This window comes from Pogoniulus pusillus, chromosome Z, assembly GCF_015220805.1.
Source record: "Pogoniulus pusillus isolate bPogPus1 chromosome Z, bPogPus1.pri, whole genome shotgun sequence".
In the NCBI taxonomy this organism is placed as follows: Eukaryota; Metazoa; Chordata; class Aves; order Piciformes; family Lybiidae; genus Pogoniulus; species Pogoniulus pusillus.
Genome location: NC_087309.1, coordinates 43521436 through 43544088, shown reverse-complemented (window position 1 = coordinate 43544088; position 22653 = coordinate 43521436). Strand labels below are relative to the sequence as shown.

The 22653-nt window shown below is 42.6% G+C and overlaps 1 protein-coding gene across 2 annotated transcripts in view; it reads right to left on the bottom strand.

Annotated features, from left to right (window-relative positions):
• The window catches only part of RAB3C (RAB3C, member RAS oncogene family), a 448802-nt gene that overhangs the window by 283459 nt on the left and 142690 nt on the right, over positions 1 to 22653 (bottom strand). The window contains exon 5 of one of the 2 annotated variants that reach the window (XR_010301375.1): positions 16758 to 18654. Coding sequence is in view for 1 of the 2 variants with exons in the window: in XM_064140540.1 (XP_063996610.1) it covers positions 18467 to 18654 (188 nt within the window). In the remaining variant the exon portion in view is untranslated. Of the gene's footprint in view, positions 1 to 16745; positions 18655 to 22653 lie in introns of those variants that run through there. The other variant, XM_064140540.1, reaches the window with a different exon arrangement.

Below are 22653 nucleotides of genomic sequence, written 5' to 3'. Positions count from 1 at the left end.
CCTAGTTGTCAGGAGATACTGTTCACTTGAAATTCTGTGAGAAGCCACCATTTGCTTGAAGTGCTGAGGAAGAACTGAAAAGCTCCAGCACAGCAACCAGCATTAGCTCATGACATGTCCAAGAAATATAGTTTTCCTCTCTATGTCAGTGTGTGAATAGGGATTCTCCACTCAAACTATAGAAATGTCTCTCTCATCCTGTAAAACTCTTCACCATTCACACTTGCTGTGGGAGGGACTGCTGCCTGAAGACTACATGACTGTTCCTGTGTCCTCCAGCCACCAGCAGAGGCATTCCAGCAGAAGCAGAAAGAAGCATATTATGCTGCTATATGCCGATGTGGATATAATTTTCAGCAGTCTTCACAGCACTTCCAACTCTGGAAGGCCCCTGCTGGATCCTGCAGCAGGGTTTTCTGTAAAGATAGTTCTCCACCACTGCAGTTCCAGGACCCAGATTCAGGTAGGCTTCACCCAGCATTAGAGCAGGCAGCAGGGGAGCAACTAACTTCACAATAACATCGGTGTTGCCCCTGAGGGTTGTTTGACTGTTGAGTCAGTCACAAACCAGTAGGTCTGTAATCTCATGCAGTTGCAGGATATGACTGTGGATGACCAATGGTAACACAATGTACAACCTCTATCACCCTGCCTGGCAAATGCTGTGCTTCCCATTGTAGAATGGAAGCAGGGGAGCATCTCTTGCTCAAAGATAAGGAGCAATTACGGAGTACAAAAAAGGGAAAAAATATAAAAAGAAAAAAAAAAATATGCTTTCATGGTCTGAAGCATTCCCCATGTCCTCTGTTTCAACATTTCTTGTTGTTTGCACTTTTCAATTATCTGCAAATGTTCACTGACTTCTCTGTACCTGACACTCCCTAATTTTCATATGCTATTTCCTTCACCCAAAGACTTCATAAATGGCTCTGTTCAGTGTCACATCTCTCTGTAAGGTCTAAGTTTGTAATTTCTGCCATGCTGCCTCTTAGACTTGCAAGCGACTCATTCTGTTGGACGCCTGGGCCCTTCCTCCACTCTGCTCTGCAAGGAGATCCCACTCTGCTTCCTTGAGTCAGTCTTAGTTTATGCTGAGAAATGGTAGGGGAGGTAGAACCAGGGTGGTGCTGGCAATAGAGATGAGCTCTAGTAGTCCTCTCTCAGCCTGTCAGGAAGTAAGCCTTTTACAACATATCTCTCTCCCCCTGGAAAACTGTTCACAGAGAAAGCCTTGACTGGTACAACAGTCAACTGATGGCCAAGATAAAGCAGGGGCACAGGAAGATGGAAGAAGACATGTCAAGTTATTTGGCTGGTGACAGCTGCACTCCCTAGGAAGAGCTGCTGTGTGGCAAACTCATGCCTGATGCGAGTTGCTGTGCCTTGACATAATTTCTGGGTTTTACTTTTCCTGGTTTTAATGTTTTGTGCTCCTGAAGGCAATGATCACTGCCATTACTAGGTGGACTATTTATTCCAGTTGCTTACTATAGGCATATTAGGGCAGGATACTGAGATCTCTGAGCACAGCCCCAGCATGAGTGGCATCAACAGACCTGTCTGTGGCTGTGGGCTGGGCTACGCTGCTTCCCTTGGGGAAAAAAAGGTGTACATAAGGTGTCACATATGTAAGTGAGAAGTGGTGGGGAAGACCAGGAGGGAGAAATCCATAGCTTTAGTACATTTTGCTTGAAATATAAATCCTTTCCTCCTTTCATCCTCCATCAGCACATTTTTGGGTAGCAGCACTGACAGTCCTTCAACCTTCACCCCCAGTCAGAGGCAAAAGCAAGTGCTCTTCCTCGAAAACCATTCAGAAATTAGATCATCATCCTTCCTGGAGTTGTAAGGCAACACTGGGATTCACGCGCTGTGCATGTCCCATTGAGAAAGATTTCTGTGTCACCTGCAACAGATGCTAAGAAAGGACAACACCAGGCACAGTGCTCCTGGCTGCCTGCCCTGCTGATGCTATGAGACTGGGGTTGGGGAAAGGCATTGCTCCTTCGTGAGAGTAGAAGCATGAAGTATTGGCTCTCTGAGCTAAACATCTTCTCATTCTACCTTCTGCCTGGATGGAGACAGATCATTCAGCTGTGATATTTTAGATGTGGGGGATGGGAGGAAAGGAGCAGCCTCTTCTCCCATACATGAATGAGGTAGAGTCCGCTGGTATTTTAGAAGGTTGCCTAAGCATTTGCATCTGTTCACTCTCTCAAAGCTTTAAACTTCCAGTTAACGTAAATGCTGGTCTAAGGCCTTCAAACCTGGTAGTTGCCACCTTTGGGGTAGAGAGAAGGATGGGGAGAACTGAAATTAGCAGTGGCATACACCGTTTTTGCAAAGCAGTTACCGCATGCACTGCATGCCTGCTATGTAGCAAAGCAAAGGTAGCAAGACACTATTCGTAGTGTGCCAAGAGACATTTCCTATACACTGTGGGAAGTTCCCTTGCTTTTCTGTCTTAGCAAAATCCCTTCTCACAGCATGTCAGGATACGTTCCCCACTGAAGACTGGGACGTACTAGGCTACAAGGGAGGAAGGTGTTTTGTATCTCCCCAGTTGAAACAGCTCTGCCCCACTCCTATTCCTGAGGTCAGAAGGTGGGACAAGAAATGAGGGAGGATAGATACGAAATCAATGCACACAGAAACAGCACACTATGCGTCACAGGCCCACATTAAATCTGCGTTTCCCCCACTCCACAGCTGCTGTAGGTAGGAAGCTCTGCCTGCCAGTCCCCTGTCCAGTCCACTGCAGACTGCTGGTTCTGTGCAGCAGCACCCCCTGCTTCTGGCTAGATTGCAGGACACCGTACAGGAAAGCCTGTTCAGGGCTGGGAACAGACCTGGAAGTGTTGGCAACTGCGTAACAAACCCTTCTGTCTGAAAAAAAATGAGTGTGTTTCAGTAAGCCTCCAAACTTACAAACTTTGAAGTGTTTCTGGCAATAGAATAGTGGCTATGAACACTGTACTGTCTTAACAGATGTTAGGAAAACATTTAAGAGCCTCTTGGTACTAACTCTCCAGAGAGTTTCTGACGGTGCTCAGAGCAGAGCTTGGCAAATGTGCGAATTGTGAGGGGTAAATGGAGCACTGCAGTGCTGAGCTTGATAGGAGGCAGAGACAGTATTTCCCACCAGGGATGACAATACAGCATCTTTAGCCACTTTACATATACAGGAGGGTTGACAACATGAAGTATTTCTTTGCTTCGCCTAAGCAGTAGCTCTGAACATAGTAAGCACAGACAAGAAACCCTACACTGCAGACAAGAGAAGGGATGCAGCCAATACATTAGATAGCTGCTAAGACACCCCTCTCACGGCTTTTCTGGAGTCAGATTCATGCCTTGGAAAATTAGAAGAAAGGCAATACAGAGCTCTGTAATTAAAGACAGGGCTAGAAAACGTCAGCACTGCCGCCAAAATGCGTGCTGCGGTCGAAGCAGGATGGAGACCAGAGTGGAGCAGCAATCTTTCCCACGCTCGGATCTGGAGGGGTTAAACGCCGCAGATACGGATTTCTGCAAAGGATCCAGCGGACAGCACGGAGCGAACAAGAAGCCTTGTCGCCACGCAGCGGCCAAGAGAGGCCATCCACTCTTGGCGTGCAGATCACAGCCCTTCTGCCTCTTACGAAGCGGAAAAGCAGGACGCGAGTGTAAAAGGCGCACAGCAACCCCGCATGCGTCCTGAGACCACGGCCAGGCGCAGCCAGTGGCGGCTGCGGAAGGCAGCGCCGCCGGCCGCCGGGGTGGGCGCAGGCCACAGCAGCCGCGGGGCGGAGCGGGTGGCAGAGGTAGGGGCAGGCTTTACTCCGGCCCGCGCTGCTCTGGTTCTCGGCGTCCCCGGCGCTCCCTCTGCTGCCCGCCTCTGCTGCCCGCCTCTGCTGTCAGCTCAGGGAGGCGCCAAGGGTGACCTTGCCCCTGGCCTGCCATGCTCGAAACGGGAAGCTCTGGGGTAGGATTAAGTGTCACTGCGCGTTCGTCAGGATAGGAGCAGTCATTTTATCAGGGCTTGTAGCGACAGGACAAGGGGTGAAGGTTTTAATCTAAAAGAGAGGAGATTTAGACTACATAGAAGGACGATGTTTTTTTCCAGTGAGGAGATGATGAAACCCTGAAGCAGGTTGCTCAGAGAGGTAGTAGACGCCCCATCCCTGGAAAGATTCAAGATCAGGCTGGATAGCACTCAGTTTAAAATGTCCCTGCTGACTGCAGAGGAATCGAACCAGATGGCCTTTACAAGGCCCTTCCAACACAGACCATTCTGATTCTGTAATGCCTTCTAGATATAGATGGGCAGTTCCTTGGCTACAGCGATGCTCAGTTGTATAGCCTGAACTCTTTGGCAGAGCAAGGTGGTCAAAGCAGCTGTAGGTGGTCACTGGCACAGCACTCGACACTTGAGTCCCTACTTCAGCTCTTACCCTGATCGAGAAAGCAGGTCTTAAACTTCACCCCTTCCTGTACTGAGGGACCACACTGCATGCCTGGTTGCCTTGTGGCTTCTGGTGAACGACAGAGAAATGCTGCGTCAGGAGAAAGCAGTGTGGCTTGGTGCTCAGGCCTGACAGTCTACTACAGTCACCAAAGTGAGGAGAAAAGCAAACAACATGATGAGGCATCTCATCATGGGGACAGGGCTGAGGACTAGCTTGGTGTTGAATGAGTGTGTTAAAAACAGAAAGGTTTTCTCATGAAAGCTGAAAGGACAAAAATGCTCCCAAGGCAAAATGCTCTTGCAAAAAAATTGCTGTTTGAATAAAGGAATTTCTTCACCAAACAAAAGAAGTTCAGATTGTTGATTTCTTGGAACTGGCCTTGATAAAGGCTAACAGTATTTTGACTTTCCTCTCATTTTTAAGTCAAACAGAAAAATGTGTATGTCTTAATCAAAATATTTTGCATTTGCTGCTGGGCAGCTCTACTGCCCTCTGCGAACATCTCCATGTGACATTAAGCTTCAGAGCCACTTGCAGCTGCACAGGTATTCTCAGCAGTTCTGTGGTGAGACCCTAGTCTGGCTTCTCAGCAACAGTGTTCTGCCATCTTCTCTTTCCTGCTCTTCATATTCCCCAGATTGCTTATTTCCCCCAGTCCATGTTGTCCTGTCGTAGTGTGTACCAGCTCTCTTTGAGGCTCTAGATACATGTTTTGTCTCTAACGCCACCTTCTCTACCACTTTTGTGGCTGCTGCCCAGCTCCAGTTGCATAGCCCCAAAGCCGCCACTTTTAGTCCTGCCTCTTGGCTATGCTCAAGGTCAGATTTGGTGCTCACCTTGCTCCTCAGCCTCTGCTGTAGTCTAGCCCCTGCGCTATTCCTGAAATCTTCAGCTTTGATGATTAAAATTGAAGCTGGACAGGGTAATATTCTAAATTTCTAATCATGTAAACAAGATTAATGTGGGCAGGTAGGTGGATGCTTTATTGGACACAGTAGTAATACCTGTAACAAAGACAGATATAATAACAATCACCTTTTTGACAAGCAGATCTCTCCAGCGTGCAGGAAAAAGACAATGATAACACCTCAGGTTCAGTCCGGAAAGTCACTTCTGGTCCAGAGTCCTCTCAGCTGCTTTCTTTTATGCAATTTAATTTCAAAATCCTAGGTTTTTATTTCACTTGTGTGCCTGTGTCTCCCTTTACTTTCTGGCAGAGGACACGTCCCAGGCTGAAGCTCTGCCAAGCATATTTAGGTGGCTGCATTGCTCAGCAAGGTGCGTTTGCAGCACACACACATTAGAGGGCTATCTAATACACAGCAGAAAGGCACATGCAGCTCCTTTCTGGAAGATCTGGTGAAAAAAGACTTGGAGAGAGCTGCAAGGGATTTGAGCCCCAATGTGTGTGGTGCTGGGTCACAAAAAAGGTTGGTTCTTACTGTGAGACTAGAGGAAATCATCAGTGAAAAGACATTTCTGGCACCTGATTTTCGTTTTGGTGCAAAGAAAAGCACAGAAGCAGAAAGGAGAATGAATTAATTGTTTATGAGCCCATCAGCACTAGATACTTCAATATTATGCTGAAATAATGAAGCTGAGGACTGGCCGTAATGAACATGTTTAGCCTGGAGAAGAGGAGGTGACCTCATTGCTGTCTACAACTACCTGAAGAGAGGTTGTAGGCAGGTGGGGGTTGGTCTCTTCTCCCAGGCAACCAGCAACAGAACAAAGGGACACAGTCTCAGGTTGTGCTGGGGGAAGCATAGGCCAGATGTGAGGAGGAAGTTCTTGCCAGAGAGAGTGGTTTGCCATTGGAATAGGCTGCCCAGGGAGGTGGTGGAGTCACCGTCCCTGGAGGTGTTCAAGAAAAGCCTGGATGAGGCACTTAGTGCCATGGTCTAGTTGATTGGACAGGGCTGGGTGCTAGGTTGGCCTGGATGATCTTGGAGGTCTCTTCCAACCTGGCTGATTCTATGATTCTAAGTTATGAATGAGGAAGAAAGCACCTCCTTGCCTAGCACTGAGACCCCAAGGCCACTGACCTAAGCTCATAAAGTTAGCCCACCAATAAGCTCAATGCAAGAGGAAATCTCTTGGCAGCACGTTTCCAAAATGCAGTTCTGTAGTTCCTCTCTTTTGTTTTGGTAGTGGCTGCCATGCATCTGCCACTCTGAGTTAGTGACTTCTGCACTATAGGCCTCTGCAGGTGTGGATTACCTTTAACCAACACTGATGATACAAAAGAGAAGGTTTAGCAAGTTAATATGCTGTCTTTTTGTCATTCTGGCTCACTCTGAAATGTAGTGATGAGGATATTATCTGCTAATTGCAATGGGAGAAATCTCTGCTTTTATATTTCAGGAAAATAATGAGTGGAAGTGGGAGTCACATGCAGAAGAGGAGTTAGACAATTTCATGATGGAAATTCTCATCCCACATCCCCTAATTGCTTGGTATGGAAGGCACCCATGGATAGCAATCTACCTATTGAGAGGACTCATGACATAAAAGATTGTGTCTGAAGTCCTGTGCATGCCCCGGGCTAAGTGCCCTCCTGTAGCCTTGAAATACCCCCCTAGGTACATGGTAGGTGGTCCTTTCTCCCAGGTGAGGTGAAATAAGGCTGTTTAACTAGCTTGTCAGTAATGCTAGTGCAGATGTTTTTATCCTGCATAGACACAAAGTAATGTTTGTTTCATTTGCTTTATCTGTACAATAACATGGGAGTGTTTTTCTGCTTGGCCAGGTGGCATGTGGACAATTTTGTGCCCTCATGCAAAGAAGATGTCAGAAAACTTGTCTTCCCATTATTAATTACTGAAAAGAGAACCTGTAATTTGAAATGGGCTTTATTTTCTACACAATTTCTGATCTTGTTCCTCCACAGAAATAAAAGGGATGGCCCAAAGGCAAGTTCCACCTGAAACACACACCAGATGTTGTCTTAGCTGATGGTGACCCTTACTGCTGCAGGGCAAGGCCAGCTGGGTGGTGTGTGGAGCAGCCTGTGTATTCTGTGTGGCTGACCTACGAAGGGTTTGGCAGTCTCTGGACTAAGATGTTTTCTTCTATGTGAAGTCTTGACAGGAAAAATGAAAACATGCTGTTTCCAGTTTTGCTCTTTGAGTACACCTGCCTGAAGGAAAAGCAGGACAGGGTTTTTAAAAAGGTTATATTCCTAAAAGCTTAGTTAAGCTTTAGAACTTTTAAGAGACACTCTGTGTAACATCTCTATTATGTTCTACATCTATTCATCGACTTACTTTCTAATCACAGTCATTGCTTTGAAACAAGTGCATATGCACTTCATAGACCCTCAGAAAACCCAGCATGGACCACAAAGAGTGGTCACTCTGCAGTAGTATGATTATGTTTGTACCTGGCCAATTCATATTGCACTAGCTGTGTTGTCATTATGGGTGACAATTCACCTGCTCAATGTCATCCTTGGATGTGAGGAAAAGGCAGTATCTCCTCAGGAGAGGGTGTTACTGCTTAGCAGAAGGCCCAAATACTCTCCCCTGGAGTTGCTGTTAAGAAGTGTCGTAATACTAGAGTTACTAACTCTCCAAGAAGGTGGTTTTCACCTTCACAAGACTGAGTCTGAGAGAGCTTTGACTCTTGCCCATTTTTTTCCTTTGGTTGGAATTGTCTCTGGTCTCATTTTCTATCTCACCATGGTGAGTTGCAGAGCTGTGTGAGGTCACTCTAAAGCTTGGTCACTCACTGGGCTGGGGTGTTCACAGGATCACAGGATGTCAGGGGTTGGAAGGGACCCAAAGAGATTATTGAGTCCAACCCTCCTGCCAGGGCAGGACTATACAATCTATCTCAGGTCACAGAGGAATGCATCCAGACAGGCCTTGAAAGTCTCCAGAGAAGGACACTGCACAGCCTCTGTGAGGAGCCTGTTCCAGTGCTCTGTGACCCTTAGAGTAAAGAAGTTCCCCCTTGTCTTGAGGTGGAACCTCTTGTGCTGCAGCTTACGTCCATTGCTCCTTTTTCTATCACAGGGAGCAAGTGAGCAGAGCCTGTCCGCCCTTCTCCTGACACCCAGGCCTCAGGTATTTATAGACATTTATTAAATCCCCTCTCAGTCTTCTCTTCTCCAGACTAAAAAGTGCCAGGTCCCTCAGCCTCTCCTCATCAGGCAGTGCTCCAGTCCACTAGTAATCCTTTCAGCCCTTTGCTGGACCCTCTCCAGCATATCACTGTCCCTCTCAAACTGGGGAGCCCAAAATTGAACTCAAGATGAGTTACCTTATTCTGCCACTCCTCCAGCACCTCCAGCTTCTTCAGCCCCAGCAGAACATTGGGACCAGATTCTAGACAGACCTTCTGGCTATGATATCATAGATGAGAGGACCTCACATCAACTTCCCATTGTCTGTGGATGCCACTGATGATCTGAGTTCACCATGGCTTAAAGCACAGTTTTCTTGATGTAAACCAGTTAAGCTGTAAATCTTCTGGCTTGCAGTTCACTCTTCAGGATCTTGTATGTGTGCAAATAGACATACAAATATAGCAAGGCACTTTGTAAGATTTTTGAAGGTATCTTTGATTGTGCTTTACAGCTCAAGAATTGCACAGATCTGTTAAAAAAAAATAGACTAAAACCTTGCTTGCACTTACCTGCTCCCAGTTTTTGTATTAACCTGCAGAGTCCTTTCAAGTCAGGTGTAAGTCCCTTTGTTTCAGTAGATCACTTTGCAAAGTCATTTACTGTCACTTCACTCGGCCATTCTGCCTGTTTGCCCTCTCTTACTCAAACTCAGGAATCTTTTCCATACCACTTTACATATCTCCTTTCCTTCATCTAGTCTGACATCTTTTTTTCTTCTATGGTCAGGAAATTTCTGCCTCCATCTCCAGTTTTCTGACTGGAAATAAGAAAAAAATGGATTTTATTGGGCAAGAAACACAGGCTGTTGATACAGATTTTATGCTAGTAGGTCATCATTCTTATCTATCCATCTGTGATTTTCTGTAGTCTGCTTCTGTATGTTAGGAATCCAAATGTATTAAAAATAATAGCAGTTAATTTTTTTTGTGTGTTCTGGAGTATTCTTCAGAAGTTGTCTGTTCCTTCCCATTGTAACCCTCATTCTTGTCTTCTTTTCACTTCAGTAAACAGAACAAGTACATTGACACTGTATTTCACAGAGCAATGATATGTGAAAGGTGGATTGAGACAACAGTACTTTGCTGGTGGCTCTGAAGAAAGAAGGGTATGATTCAATAACAGGAGTCCATGGCCAGATGGAGAAGCTCTATGAGTGAGGGTACTGACAGACCCCTCAGCAGAAACCCACCTACAGATACAGGATTCCAAGCAATAAGCTAGAAAGCATTCACTGGTGAGTGAAAACTAGGCATTGATCAGGCAATGATTGCTCTGCAGAGGAGATACAAACATGCCAGAAAAAAAACATGGCACCAAATTTAAACACAGCTGAACAATGAGAAGGAACATGTGCCAAAGGAGTTTGAAGGTGAAATTCTGTGAGGAGCAGCTGAGTGGCACAGAGAACAGTGGAACCTGCTCAACAGCTTGGTTGTGATTAGGACTTATGTGGAGGAAAGATAAATACAGGAAGCACAGTAGAATACAAATTAGGACAAGCTCTCTCTGTGTGTAGGAAAAAGGCAGTTTCTCTACACTGAGGTACAACAATTTGTGTGAAATAGCACACCACCAAAATTGAGATAGGTTACTTGAGCTAAGATTATGTGACCAACCAATAACAGCATCCATAAGTTTACACTGAAACATCAAAAGCAAAAGATTTGTCCAGTCATAAAAAATCAGCATATACACTGAGCTAAGAGTCTGCTTTTGGTAGGGAAATGTCCTAAACTCTTCTGCAAACTCCTGGAAAAACATCTCCAGTGAATTCTGTGGGATTCAGAGGACTGTGTCTCAACAGTGCTAGTGAGTGGATATTAATGAATTAGTTAGTGCACATGTGGTATCATTGTCCATTATTTTGTCAAAACTGAAGTAATTCCCAGTTTTATAAAGGAAATAAACAGAGAGAGGAGGGGGATATTCATGAATATAGTCTCTTGAATATTTATTATAACTGCAAAAAGCAAAAAAAAAAAAAAAAAAAAAAAAAAAACCAAACAGAAGCAAAAAAAGATTTTCCAAAGAAAAATGGCAAATCCAAAATCCACTTGGTATACATAAGTCACATACAGAATATCCAATGTAATACACATGGTCTCTACATCCACATAGAATTAAAACTCTGCACATGGATAAAACTTGGACTTCATATTCAGACAAGAGCTCCCATGAATGTATGCAGAAGATTCACAAAATTTGTCAACCAGCAGCATTTTAAATTAACATGTTTTTAAAGAACCACAGTAACTATATTGCAGTAAATGTCAGGAAGGAGGGACAGTTTGAGTCCACCCCCTAACAAAAGTATCCTAAGCAAGTATTTCAACTTCTCTTCGAGGACAATTCAGCAAGCAAGTTCGCTTCAGGGTGCCAGTACAGCTACATATTTTCAAGTTAAGCATCTATCTTTGTGTATGTAATCACGTGTCTATGAAGAACAATAAAAACACTAAGTAAAAATTATCTGCCAGCCCTTAAACAATCAAGTTACTTAGCAATAAAAAGTTAAGTAAAGAATCTTCAGTCCTGAGTAGTCTATATATATATATATTTAAGTGGTATCACATGAGTTACCTTGTTTGCTGCTCTGACACAAAGACATCAAGAATTTCCTTTTTTCTATTACACAATCCCAAATTTATCTCCACATGCATGTTATTTTCACTTTGATCTGTATAATTTTGCAGAAGTTTGCATGGCAGAAGGTACAAAACCAGAGAATTTTAGGGCAGTTCAGATCACTGCAAATATTGACCTGTGCTACTTAATGCACTCTGGCTGCTTTGCTTTCTCAGAGAAACTGATGATATAGGAAGGCAACTCCATGGTAACGGTTTCCAGTAGGCCTTATAGTTTCATTCTTTTACTGATAGGGCCTTTTACATTGCCACAAAAATGCATCAGATCAAACTAAAATTCTATCTTTTTTTTTATCTTTTAATGTCGTACTAATGAAAATAAATAGTTACAAAAACATGTTCAGCAAAACCAGTTACTCCTCTTGGCCCAGACTCAGTGGCCTGTCTCTATGTAGCAAATTCCCAAGGTGGATGACACATTCTTTTGAAACCACAGATGTATAAAGAATTAACAGAACAAGCTTCTCCTTTGCAGAGTCTGTGGGAGCAGCTGGGAACCAATGGCAGAGCAGTGATTCAGGGTTTAAAGTCCCGAATGTACCTGGGAGTTCTGCTGTGTAATGATGGCCTTGCTCATGTGCTTAAAGAACTATTAGAAATGTGCAAGAATAACAGGAAAGGGAAAACAAATGATTGGATGTCTCATTTTCATTTCATGGTTAGATCGTGAGCTGCATTTCATTTCAATTTATACCTCATCTTTTACTGTAGAGTAACAACAGTAGAATTTTTTGACATTGGCTGACCAAGCACTGGAACAGGCTGCCCCGATGGGTTGTGGATGCTCCTTCTCATCTGCCTAGACATGTTTGCATGCAACCCAGCGTAGGAGTACTTGCATTAGTAGGGGTGTTGGATCTCCAGAGACCCTTTCTGGCTCCTACCATTATATGATTTAATGATTCTATGACTGTGAAGCATGTAGTAGTTGAATGAACAGTCTGGATCAATATATTTAAGGATGTATCTTCCATCTTTAGGATCTAGAAAAGTTAAGAAACTGTATTGGCAGAAAAGGCTAATTGAGGTCATCATCACATGCTGCACCACACGAATGAGACCTTCAAGTTGTTACCAAAAATGTTAGCACGACACACCAGATGAAGTTTGCTGAGTCATTTGCAAAAGTATTGGCTACTCATACTTAATATTTTTAGGTATTATAAGTTAATCATATCAGATTACAGAAAACATACCCACGTGATATTATGCAATACAGGCAGACAGAGCATGTAGCTGATTCTTCAAGTAACTCACCATAACTGCTGCACTCTAGAAGGTTCTTTCAATGCTTCTAGAGAACATGCTTCAAAAATATAGGCAGGTAGTTCAGAAACGGTTACAAGCATCTTCTAAGTGCTGATCCATTAGTGTTGGTGTAACATGGTAATTTTCAGGAGGACACTCACAACTCTAAAAGTAAAATTGACATGCACTTGCAGTAAACATACAAATATCTTTTACCAGTCTCAGATATGAGAAATAGTTTAAATTACTTTAAGAATATTCTTACACTACACTGGTAAAGTGTTTACTATATAAATTGTACTAAAAGACAGGTACATCTACTGGAAGTCTTAAGCCACTCAGGCATCATCAACAGCTTATCATACATACATGACACTTCTCCCTTTCACACAAGTTTATATACACTGAGTAAATAATTAAATATTGCACTTATTGGCCCATGATTCCTCAGCTGTGAGGTATTAAAAAATAGAAAACATATCTATTTTTATTACATATTTTCATGCAACATTTAAGACATTTGAACTTCACAAACACTGGAATATTGATTCTGACACACATCTTGACAGTCCAACTGAGTCACAACACATCTGACATTACTGACAAAATATTGGACAAGACCTAACAAACATTTCATTTAACACTAGTTGCAGGTACATGTCAGAATTACTGAAGTATATCTATCACCAGAAGTCCTAAGCATTCTCTGCCTTTTATTTCTGCATTTTATCAACCTGAATTTATTGGAAGATTAGGACTTTTGCTTCCCTCCTAAGTCAGTTACCGAGTAGTTTATCCTACAAATTGCAAACCATCATCATGACTGGACAATGCACTCATGGTCAGCAAATGTAACCCAGCTGATTTGTGGTGCTAATGAGAATTTATGAATAAATTCCACTGTGGCATTTAGAGAAAGTTGTACTGAATAGGAATGAGCAACTGTGGGAACTGAGTGTCAAAGATGTAATGCTGTGTACGTGCATGTGTACTATATATGTGTAGTTACAATTCTGCTTCAGTGAACATCCATGGACAAAACAAAGTCTAAAGAAGAGAGAGAAAGAGAAGCTTAAATGACAAGGTGACCTACATTTACCGTTCAATAAGGAAAACCAGTAGAAATAATTAAAATCACTGAAATGAGTTGTGTCTTTAAATGAGATGAGAAATGATGAATCTTGGAAAATCTAGAGTCAGTGGGTATGGAAAAAGAGATTATATGTATGTATTACATGGTGTAAATCAACACTATTCAGTCCCCTTTTGGTGTAATTGAAGATGTGTTGCTTTACACCCCCTGAGGATTTACGTATCTGTCATCCTATATGCTCATACACCCTCTGTCTGCCTGTATGAAACAGGCCAAGGAGGAATATCTCCATGAGCAGAGCAGTAATTTAGTTGATGCCCTTAAAAATCTAAGTAGCAAAATTTGCCTTTTACAAATAAATACAGAAAAGTAGTCAGGGAGGGGTGGAATTTGAGAGGGGGCTTTTTTTGGAATGCATATGCAAAATCAGTCTTCTGCTGTTCAGGAAACAAGAGCATAGTCATCAGATGTAGAATTTGTACCACTGTATTTTCCTAAAAATTACATAGTTATAGCATTCTAAAAGTGAGGATCAAAGTCCATCAGATTTTGTGCACCCTGAAGTAGCTCTTCATTCCTAAATTAAAGAAGGTGGAGGTGAATATACAGAGCTAAGCAGGCTGAGAAGAAAACTTATTCAGATTGAGGCTCTGAAAGGCCACATAGATATAGTTCCTCAGGTAGTCTCTCTAGGCATTACATTAACTATAAGCACAAAGGAACAAACAGTTCCAGGTAACAGTCACGTTCACAGCTGCTCAGAGAGCAAGACATAAAATCAGGCTAGCTCATATGTATGTCAAACACCAAACAAACAGGTCTGAATAAACCAACAACGACACAAAAAGATACAGCATTAAGAGTCGCAATGTAAGGATTGGCATGTTTGTGTATGTGGGCATGAAAACATGCATCTGAATGTTCAATCCAGCAAAGCTTGGTAGGAAGGAACCAGTCACATTCCATGCTCTTATGTGCTTCCCAAGGCACATTTTTCTGAGCATTCGTTTGAACATGCAGCAATCAAGACACTATCAGTGCATGATAAGGCTGTTGCATTACACATGCACAGGCTTAGCCTGCTGCTTTAAGTTTTGATCTAGATCATAACTTGGAAAATGGATTGTATTATTTCAGCTGGTACTATGGAGTTCAGAGCCTTCTGCTCTAAGGCATCTAATCTCACCACGTGGTCTAAATCTTAGGTGAAAGGGTTAAGTGTGCATATCTGGACCAAAAAAAGCTCCAGGACATTCTGTCCTAATTCTGTGCTGAGAGTGACAACAAATTAGTGCAATATCCATAAGTACTTTTTTACCAAGAATTGTGATGAGGCTGAAAGCCTTTGGGTTCTCTTATATCAGGTTTCAGTTTAATGATCCAGCTCTCTTCCATCATTAAAATAGAACTCATTTAGCTGGTACCCTCTCCTGACAGAGCTGTGCTGCATCAGTGGGTAGATCAAGTATTTAACTAAATCCTGCTTGTGTCCCCCCTGCAACTCATGACCAGTGACTGTTGGATATGTCTGAAGAATAAGCCATTGAATATTTAAATTTTGTTTCTTGATATGATTTTCATGGGATTTCTGAAAGTGTTCTTCCATTTAAGAAAACTGTGGTTCCATCACATAAGTTGTTAGGAGCCAAACTAGATTAACATACCTGCTTTTGGATACCCTACCCTATGAACAGACAGACACATTAGTTTAAATTGAAAATCACAATCTTGCTACTTCATCGGAACTCAAACTAAGTTTTTACTATGTTTGGGAAGGGGATAGTAAGTTACCTTCCAAAAGCATTTAAGCCTTGTTTCTCTACAATATCCATTTCCAACTGAGAGGGATGATGATGCTTGTGATAATGTGATAAAAATTTATAATAGAAAATGTCATATTGCTGTGAAACATGTGTATGCAAACTCCAATCTATGATGGAAACCCAAGCCTGATTTTTCAACAGCAGATAACTCTGCTTGTTAACAAAGTCTACTTGAACTTCAACATACTTTATTTCAGAAGACGATAGGATAAATTTTGTTAGATGGGAAAACAGCACAACCTTCTTCTCAAACTAGTGTCAGCTAAGAGGTCTGAGCAGTATGAGCTGGGCTTTGGCCAGTCTGGTCTTGAAAACCTCCAATGATTTGATGTGAACACAATAAAAGTCAATCTGACTAATTCTGAAATCTATGACAAAGTCTAAGTGCCAATGAAAATGTTCCAGGAGTTATATAAAATACTGACTTATTTTGCATCTAATAGTGTATTTCCACCACTGATTAGAGTCTATATGGTTGTTAGAAGACAGGGACAGACTGGAATTCATTTCAATGTAGGGTGATTGTAGCAAAAGGCATCTTGGAGTCTTTTTTCCTGGTTACATAAGATGACTATTTTGCAGTAGACATCCCAAAGAAGATTAGTTGCTCTTGTAGCCATATGGCATGATCTAGGATATGCTCATGCTCCTGGCCTTGACTGATATGGCTCATATTAATGATACTATAAATAGTAATTCTAGCAGGAATACATGCACATAACAATAAAAGGCTGGAAAACTGTCCACTACCTCACACAAATCTTCCATAGCTTCTTATTTCTTCTTTTTCCAAAGCAGCTGGTGCCTCGTGAATGAAGAGGTATTAATGAAAGTCTCTAATCACAGTTAACAGTATGTAGCCTTAGGGAAGAGAAAAGCAGCATCCCTGGAGAGACTCAGAGTTATGATTGGGATTGCACATTCTCTTCCACCTGGCAACTCATCCGTCCCCAAAACGACAGTGCTTTCTCTTCATGGGAGTAAACAAATGAAGTCCAGTTTCCATCTCTACTAGGAAAACAAGTGCTTAAGTAAACTATCTTATGGGACAGACACGGTTTAAGACCCGAGACTGAAGAAAGAACATGTATTCATAGAATTATAGAATGGCTTAGGCTGGACGGGACCTTAGAGAGCATCTACTCCAACCTTGCAGCCATGGGCAGGGATGCCTCACAACTAGACTTGGCTACTCAAGGTCTCAACCCACCTGGCCTTGAACACCCCCAGGAAGGAAGCATCCACAACCTCCCTGGGCAACCTATTCCAGAGTGTCACCACCTTCCTACTGAGGAACTTCTTCCTGAGATCCAGTCTAAACCTACTCTCCTTCAGCCTAAAACCATCACCTCTTGTCCTATCACTAGACACCTCTCTAGCTTTCATGTAGGATCCCTTCAGGGATCAGGCAATCAGTGTAGTTGCATACTATATGCATATCCATTTTACACGTGCTTATATACTTTGTTTGGAAGAAATTTTCACTGTGGCAATGTACATGTAGTCTACTTAATCAGTAAAATAAAAGTGACCAGCTTCATGTGTTTCAAGAGTTACAGAAATGACCTTGAAAAATAAGTGATTTCTTTGCAATTGTGAGCAGTACCTCATGTTGCTTCTTTTTGTTTTTAATTTATCTTCTGATTTTTCCCATTGCAGACAGTTCAAGAAATGTCAGCCTTGTCCTAAGTTCTTACTAATTAATATATTAGTTAATATATTCTCAATTATACTGTTCAGTTTAAAAATGTCACTGCAGTGCTAAGTAAAGTAGTTGTCCAAAGTACTCCAGCGCACAGATGTAAAAAACTGACACCAGTTATTAGGGGAGCACTTTTAAAACCTGTGAAATATGACTTTTAAAAGCACTTTTACTAAAAAAAGAATTTGTATATGTTTATTCTCGTATCTTCACAGTCTTTTGCTGGTCTTACAACTAACATCAGAAATGTTCACAAATCTTTATTACTCCTAAAGTTTATAGATCTTTGTAAAATTCTGATTTTCTTGTTGAAATAAATATCCCCATCAAAGTGAAAATGAGGTCAAACTCCACTTCCTCCATAGATCTGAGTAAAATACAGGTGTTTGTAGTTAGTGTGGTGATGGTGATTGTCTCATTGGCTGAATGGAAGATGGTATTTCTGAAAGTTTGACTATGCAGGTTTGACAGCAACACCTCAGGACAGCTTTTGGCTATGAACAATTGAACATGATGAATTTGGCTTTGTCAAGGGTAATTTCCTCTTCTACCTCAAGCATGTAGAAAAGGAAAGAACTGGTCAGTCTTCCACTACTAGGGCAGGTAATGCTGGGATCTCCATAAAGATGGAACAACAAATTAATTCAAGCTTCAGAAAGCTATTGTTAGACTTGGAGCTCCCATGGAAATGCAAACATACTAGCTGTCCAGAAAGACTGAAGTACTTAGTATGTCTGAGGGTCTATACTGAATAGCCATATCCACTTGGAAATTCACAGCTAAATTTGGTGGCTTTGGGTCCAGGAACTAACTTCTAATTTCATCAATCTCCAATCAGCCACAATGTATAATTATGTAATGAGTACAGATTTGCCAAGGCAATGGGCCCCAGTAAGTGTCTTTGTACAAATGATCTGGACAAAAAGAGGAACTGTCTCACTAAAGAAATATTTCTAAACTGATTTTCAGTTAGGAGGAAGTAGAAGTGGTACCAGGAAACTTATTCTAAAATACCATGGCCACAACCCTAAGAATTCGATTATGTAAGTTGAAACTGGTGAAGCAAGGGTCACTTTCAGGCAAATGTGGTCTGAGGACACGGCACCAGCTGAAGTAAATATAACACAAAACAGTAAAAAGGAAAGAGGAACTAACACCTATCCTGCATGCAAAATCCAGATGCTGAAAAATGGATCATTCTTTCAAATGAAAAAGTTTAGTTTTCCATCCCCATATGCATACTCAACCAGCTGCTGGTCGAGAAAAGACTTTTCTACCAAATAAATTAATAAGACAATATAAATAAAGGTATATAGACCATTAATAAAGACTCTATTGGCAACAGAACACACTGAAGCTGCCTTTGCTGATAGCTGCACTAACAGCCACAATTGGGCTGCTGTGGAGGAGGGGTGTCCTTTAGCCGTGTGTTCTGCGTGCTGGCAGCAATGGTGGGATCCATATCCAGACTCTCTGACATCTTGTCACAGATGATATCCACGAGTCGTTCAAATGTCTGCTTGACATTAATGTTATCCTTTGCACTTGTTTCAAAAAATTCAAATCCTAAGAAAATAAACAACATGTTCATGTTCAGTGCATATTTCAGTACCTCAAATAAATATATGAACTTTTCTTGGGCAAGAAAGAGTGAAGAGGTATTCAGAAGACAAAATTTGAGAGCACACATATGAAAGAGTAGTGCTGGAAGAGTTAAACTGTAACACAATCAAAGTACAGTAGTGTTATCTGCTTTACACCATGCCAGATAAAATCAGGACTGCCCCAGATACATTCCTTTAGGCAAATTCTACTTTGTGACAGTTTAAATCTAAAAAGGGACAGTAGTTTGAGAGTACTGATATTTTAGAGACACCCTATATGCCCATGCATTGGGAAACAATAATCTATGGCTCTATCTCTATTACATTCCTCTAAGTATTATTCACCCAGGATCAGACAATTCCATTGTATCATTCACCTAGTGCCAAAGCAGACAAATGTGTTTAAAGGTGACCAGGTTAAAAACCAATCAAGACAATGAGTTCTTCAATTTGATATCTACAAAAGTCAAAGATGAGTGTGTGGGACAAAAGGGACTCCCAACCCCACAAACCAAACAAAAACTAAACCAAACACACTTCAGGGAAAAAAAAAATCTTCATTAATTTATATAGAAGGACATTCTTGACAACTACCCAAAGGTAAAAATCAGAGTTATCCTTAACCCAGAAGGGACACTGGAAGCCTTTATGGAGTGCAGCCAGCTTTCCTGAGCAATCCTCTCTATCTCTATTTGTCCCATGTCTCATCTCCCATCTCTGCCTCCATCCTCTGGTCCAGGCTTCCAATTCAATGGTTAGCTTGCAGTCCAGCAGCTTTCTGCTGGTGTTGGATTTTTCTCATGTTCTTGCTTCCTTTGCAAAACATTTGCCTTTTTTGTTGTCTTTCTCAGAATTTTCCCCAATGCTCCATCATTTCCCAGTTACCATACTGCTCACCTGAAGGTTCACTGGTGATTTAATGCTTTCTCCTATTTTTCCACTACCTAAGGGTTCAACATTAGCACAGTTTACAAAACATTCAATCCACCAGTAATTTTACAGAAATGACTTAACGTTTGCACGCTATTTTGACTCCTTCAGATCAAATCTGAATAACCATGTGCAATTACCACTGTGCTTGATTATGAGAAAAATTCAAGTAAGAAAGTGCCAGCACTTGAAACTGTCAGCAGAAGGGCAGAAAGCATTTTTGTGTTGTGTATGCCTTGTTATGCTTCATTTTTTTACCCCTCCATTGCTCATTTTTAATGGAAAGAATAGATCTTCCATGTGAGTATAAGAAAGAAGGCAATTATCTGGTGATACATGTGGTGGGCAGTTCCCACCACCTGTGGTGATCTGTACTGCTGATGCAGAGCAGATTATTGCAAAGGTATGACAAAGCCCAGGAGAAGAGTGTGTAGGTAAGGCAGAACAGAGCTGAAAGTGACAAAATCCAAACTATCAAGGTGCTGCATGAACATAGATTGATCGATTCACAAATTGCATTGGGTTGGAAGGGGCCATCAAAGCTCATCTCCAATTAGATCAGGCTTCCCAGGGCCACATCAAGTTTGATCTTGAATGTTTCCAGGGACAGGGCTTCAACTACATCCCTTTATAACCTGTTTGGTATTTTAATACTCATTGCAAAGAACTTCCTCCTTTTGTCCAACCTGAATATAGCCTGATGCCGTTAAAAACCACTGCTGCAAGCTCTTCTAAAGAGTCCTCCCCCAGCCTTTCTGTAACTCTCCTTATTGTTTAAATGTAGCTATGAGGTCTCCCAGGCCCTCCTCGGGACCTGCTCCAGCAAGTCCATGTCATTTCTGTATTTGGGCCCCCAGAACCAGGTGCAGTACTCCAGGTGAGATCACACCAGAGCAGACTGGAATAGCAGAATCAGTTCTCTTGATCTTTTGAGGCAGCCCATGATGTGATTTGTCTTCTGAGCAAGAAGTGCACATTGTAGGCTCATGTCCCTAGCTTCTCATCTACCAGTACCTCTAAGTTTCTTTCTGCAGGCCTGCTCTCAATGTCATTATCCCCAGTTTGTACTGATATCAAGGAGTGCCCCAACCTAGGTGCAAGACCCTGCACTTTGAGCCATATGTATGGAGCATGCACATCAGAATGTTCTAATTTAGATGTTTCTCATGTTTAGTTTGTTTTTTCTTTTGCTGTCCTTGCATTTTGTTTCTTTCTCCTATATACCTTCTTCCCAATAATACTGACTCAAAAAAACCCAAAACCATAGAATTATAAAACTGTGTCAGTTCAAAAAGACCTATGAGATCATGAAGTCCAGTTGTCACCAAACACCACCATGGCCATTAAGCCATGTACCAAAGTGCCATGTCCACATATTTTTTGAACATCTCCAGGGACAACGACTCCCTCACTTCTCTAGGCAGCCTGTTCCAATGTCTGACCATTTTTTCAGTAAAGAATTTTTACTTAACATCCAATCAAAACCTCCCCTGGCATAATTTGAGACCATTTTGTCTTGTTTTATTACTTGATACTAGGGAGAAGAGACCAACACCCACCTCACTGCAACTTCTTTTCAGGCAGCTGTAGAGAGAAAGGAGATGTCCTGCTTTTCTCCAGACTAAACAATCCCAGTTCCTACAAACAATCCTCATAAGATTTGTTCTCCAGGCTTTTCATCAGCTTTGCTGCTCTTCTGTGGACATGCTTCAGCAACTCAGTGCCCTTTTCATAGTGTGGCGTCCAGAACTGAAACCAGTACTCAAGGTGTGGCCTCACCAGTGCTGAGTACAGGGGCATGATCACTTCCTTAGAATTACACAATCATAGAATCAACCAGGTTGGAAGTGACCTCCAAGATCATCCAGGCCAACCTAGCACCCAGCCCTGTCAGTCAACTAGACCATGGCACTAAGTGCCTCATCCAGTCTTGAACACCCCCAGGGACAGCAACTCCACCACCTCCCTGGGCAGCCCATTCCAATGTCAATCACACTCTCTGGCAAGAACGTCCTCCTAACATCCAGCCTAGACCTCCCCAGCACAACTTGAGACTGTGTCCCCTTGTTCTGTTGCTGGTTGCTTGGGAGAAGAGACCTGCCCTCACCTGGCTACAGCCTCCTTTCAGGTAGTTGTAGACAGCAATGAGGACCCCCCTGAGCCTCCTCTTCTCCAGGCTAAACAACCTCAGCTTCCTCAGCCTCTCCTCACAGTGCTGTGTTCCAGGCCTTTCACCAACTTCGCTGCCCTTCTCTGGACACATTCCAGTACATCAACATCTCTGTTGAATTGAGTGGCACAGAACTGGACACAGTACTTAAGGTGTGGCCTGGCCAGTGCTGAGTACAGGGGAAGAACAACCTCCCTTGTTGCTCTGGCCACACTGTTCCTGATACAGTCTAGGATGCCTTTGGCCTTCTTGGCCACCTGGGCACACTGCTGGCTCATCTTCAGCCAGTTGTCACGCAGCACCTCCAGGTCCCTTTCTGCTGGGTGGCTTTCCAGCAACTCTCCCCCAGGATTGGAGCATTGCACAGGGTTTTTGTGACTCAAGTGCAGGGTCCAACATGTGTCCTTGTTGAAACTCATAAAACTGACAGATTATCAATCCAGCTTGTCCAGGTTCCCCTGCAAAGCCTTCCTACCTTGAAGCACATCAATACTCCTTCCCGGTTTCATGTCATTTGCACACTTACTGAGGATGCACTCAATCCTCTCATCCAGGTCATTGATAAGGTCATTAAATAGGGCTGCCCCAAAACTGAGTCCTGGAGAACACCACTTGTGACTGGCCACCAATTAGATTTGACTCCATTCCCCACCAGTCCTGGGCCTGGCCATCCAGCCAGTTTTTAACCGTCTGTCCATCCAAGCCATGAGCAGAAGGTTTCTCCATGAGGGTGCTGTGAGACACTGTCATAAATTTACTGAAGTCCAGGTAAACAATATGCACAGCCTTTCCCTCATCTGCTAAGCAGGTACCTTGTCACAGAAGGAAATTTGGTTTGTCAAACAGGACCTGCCCTTCAGG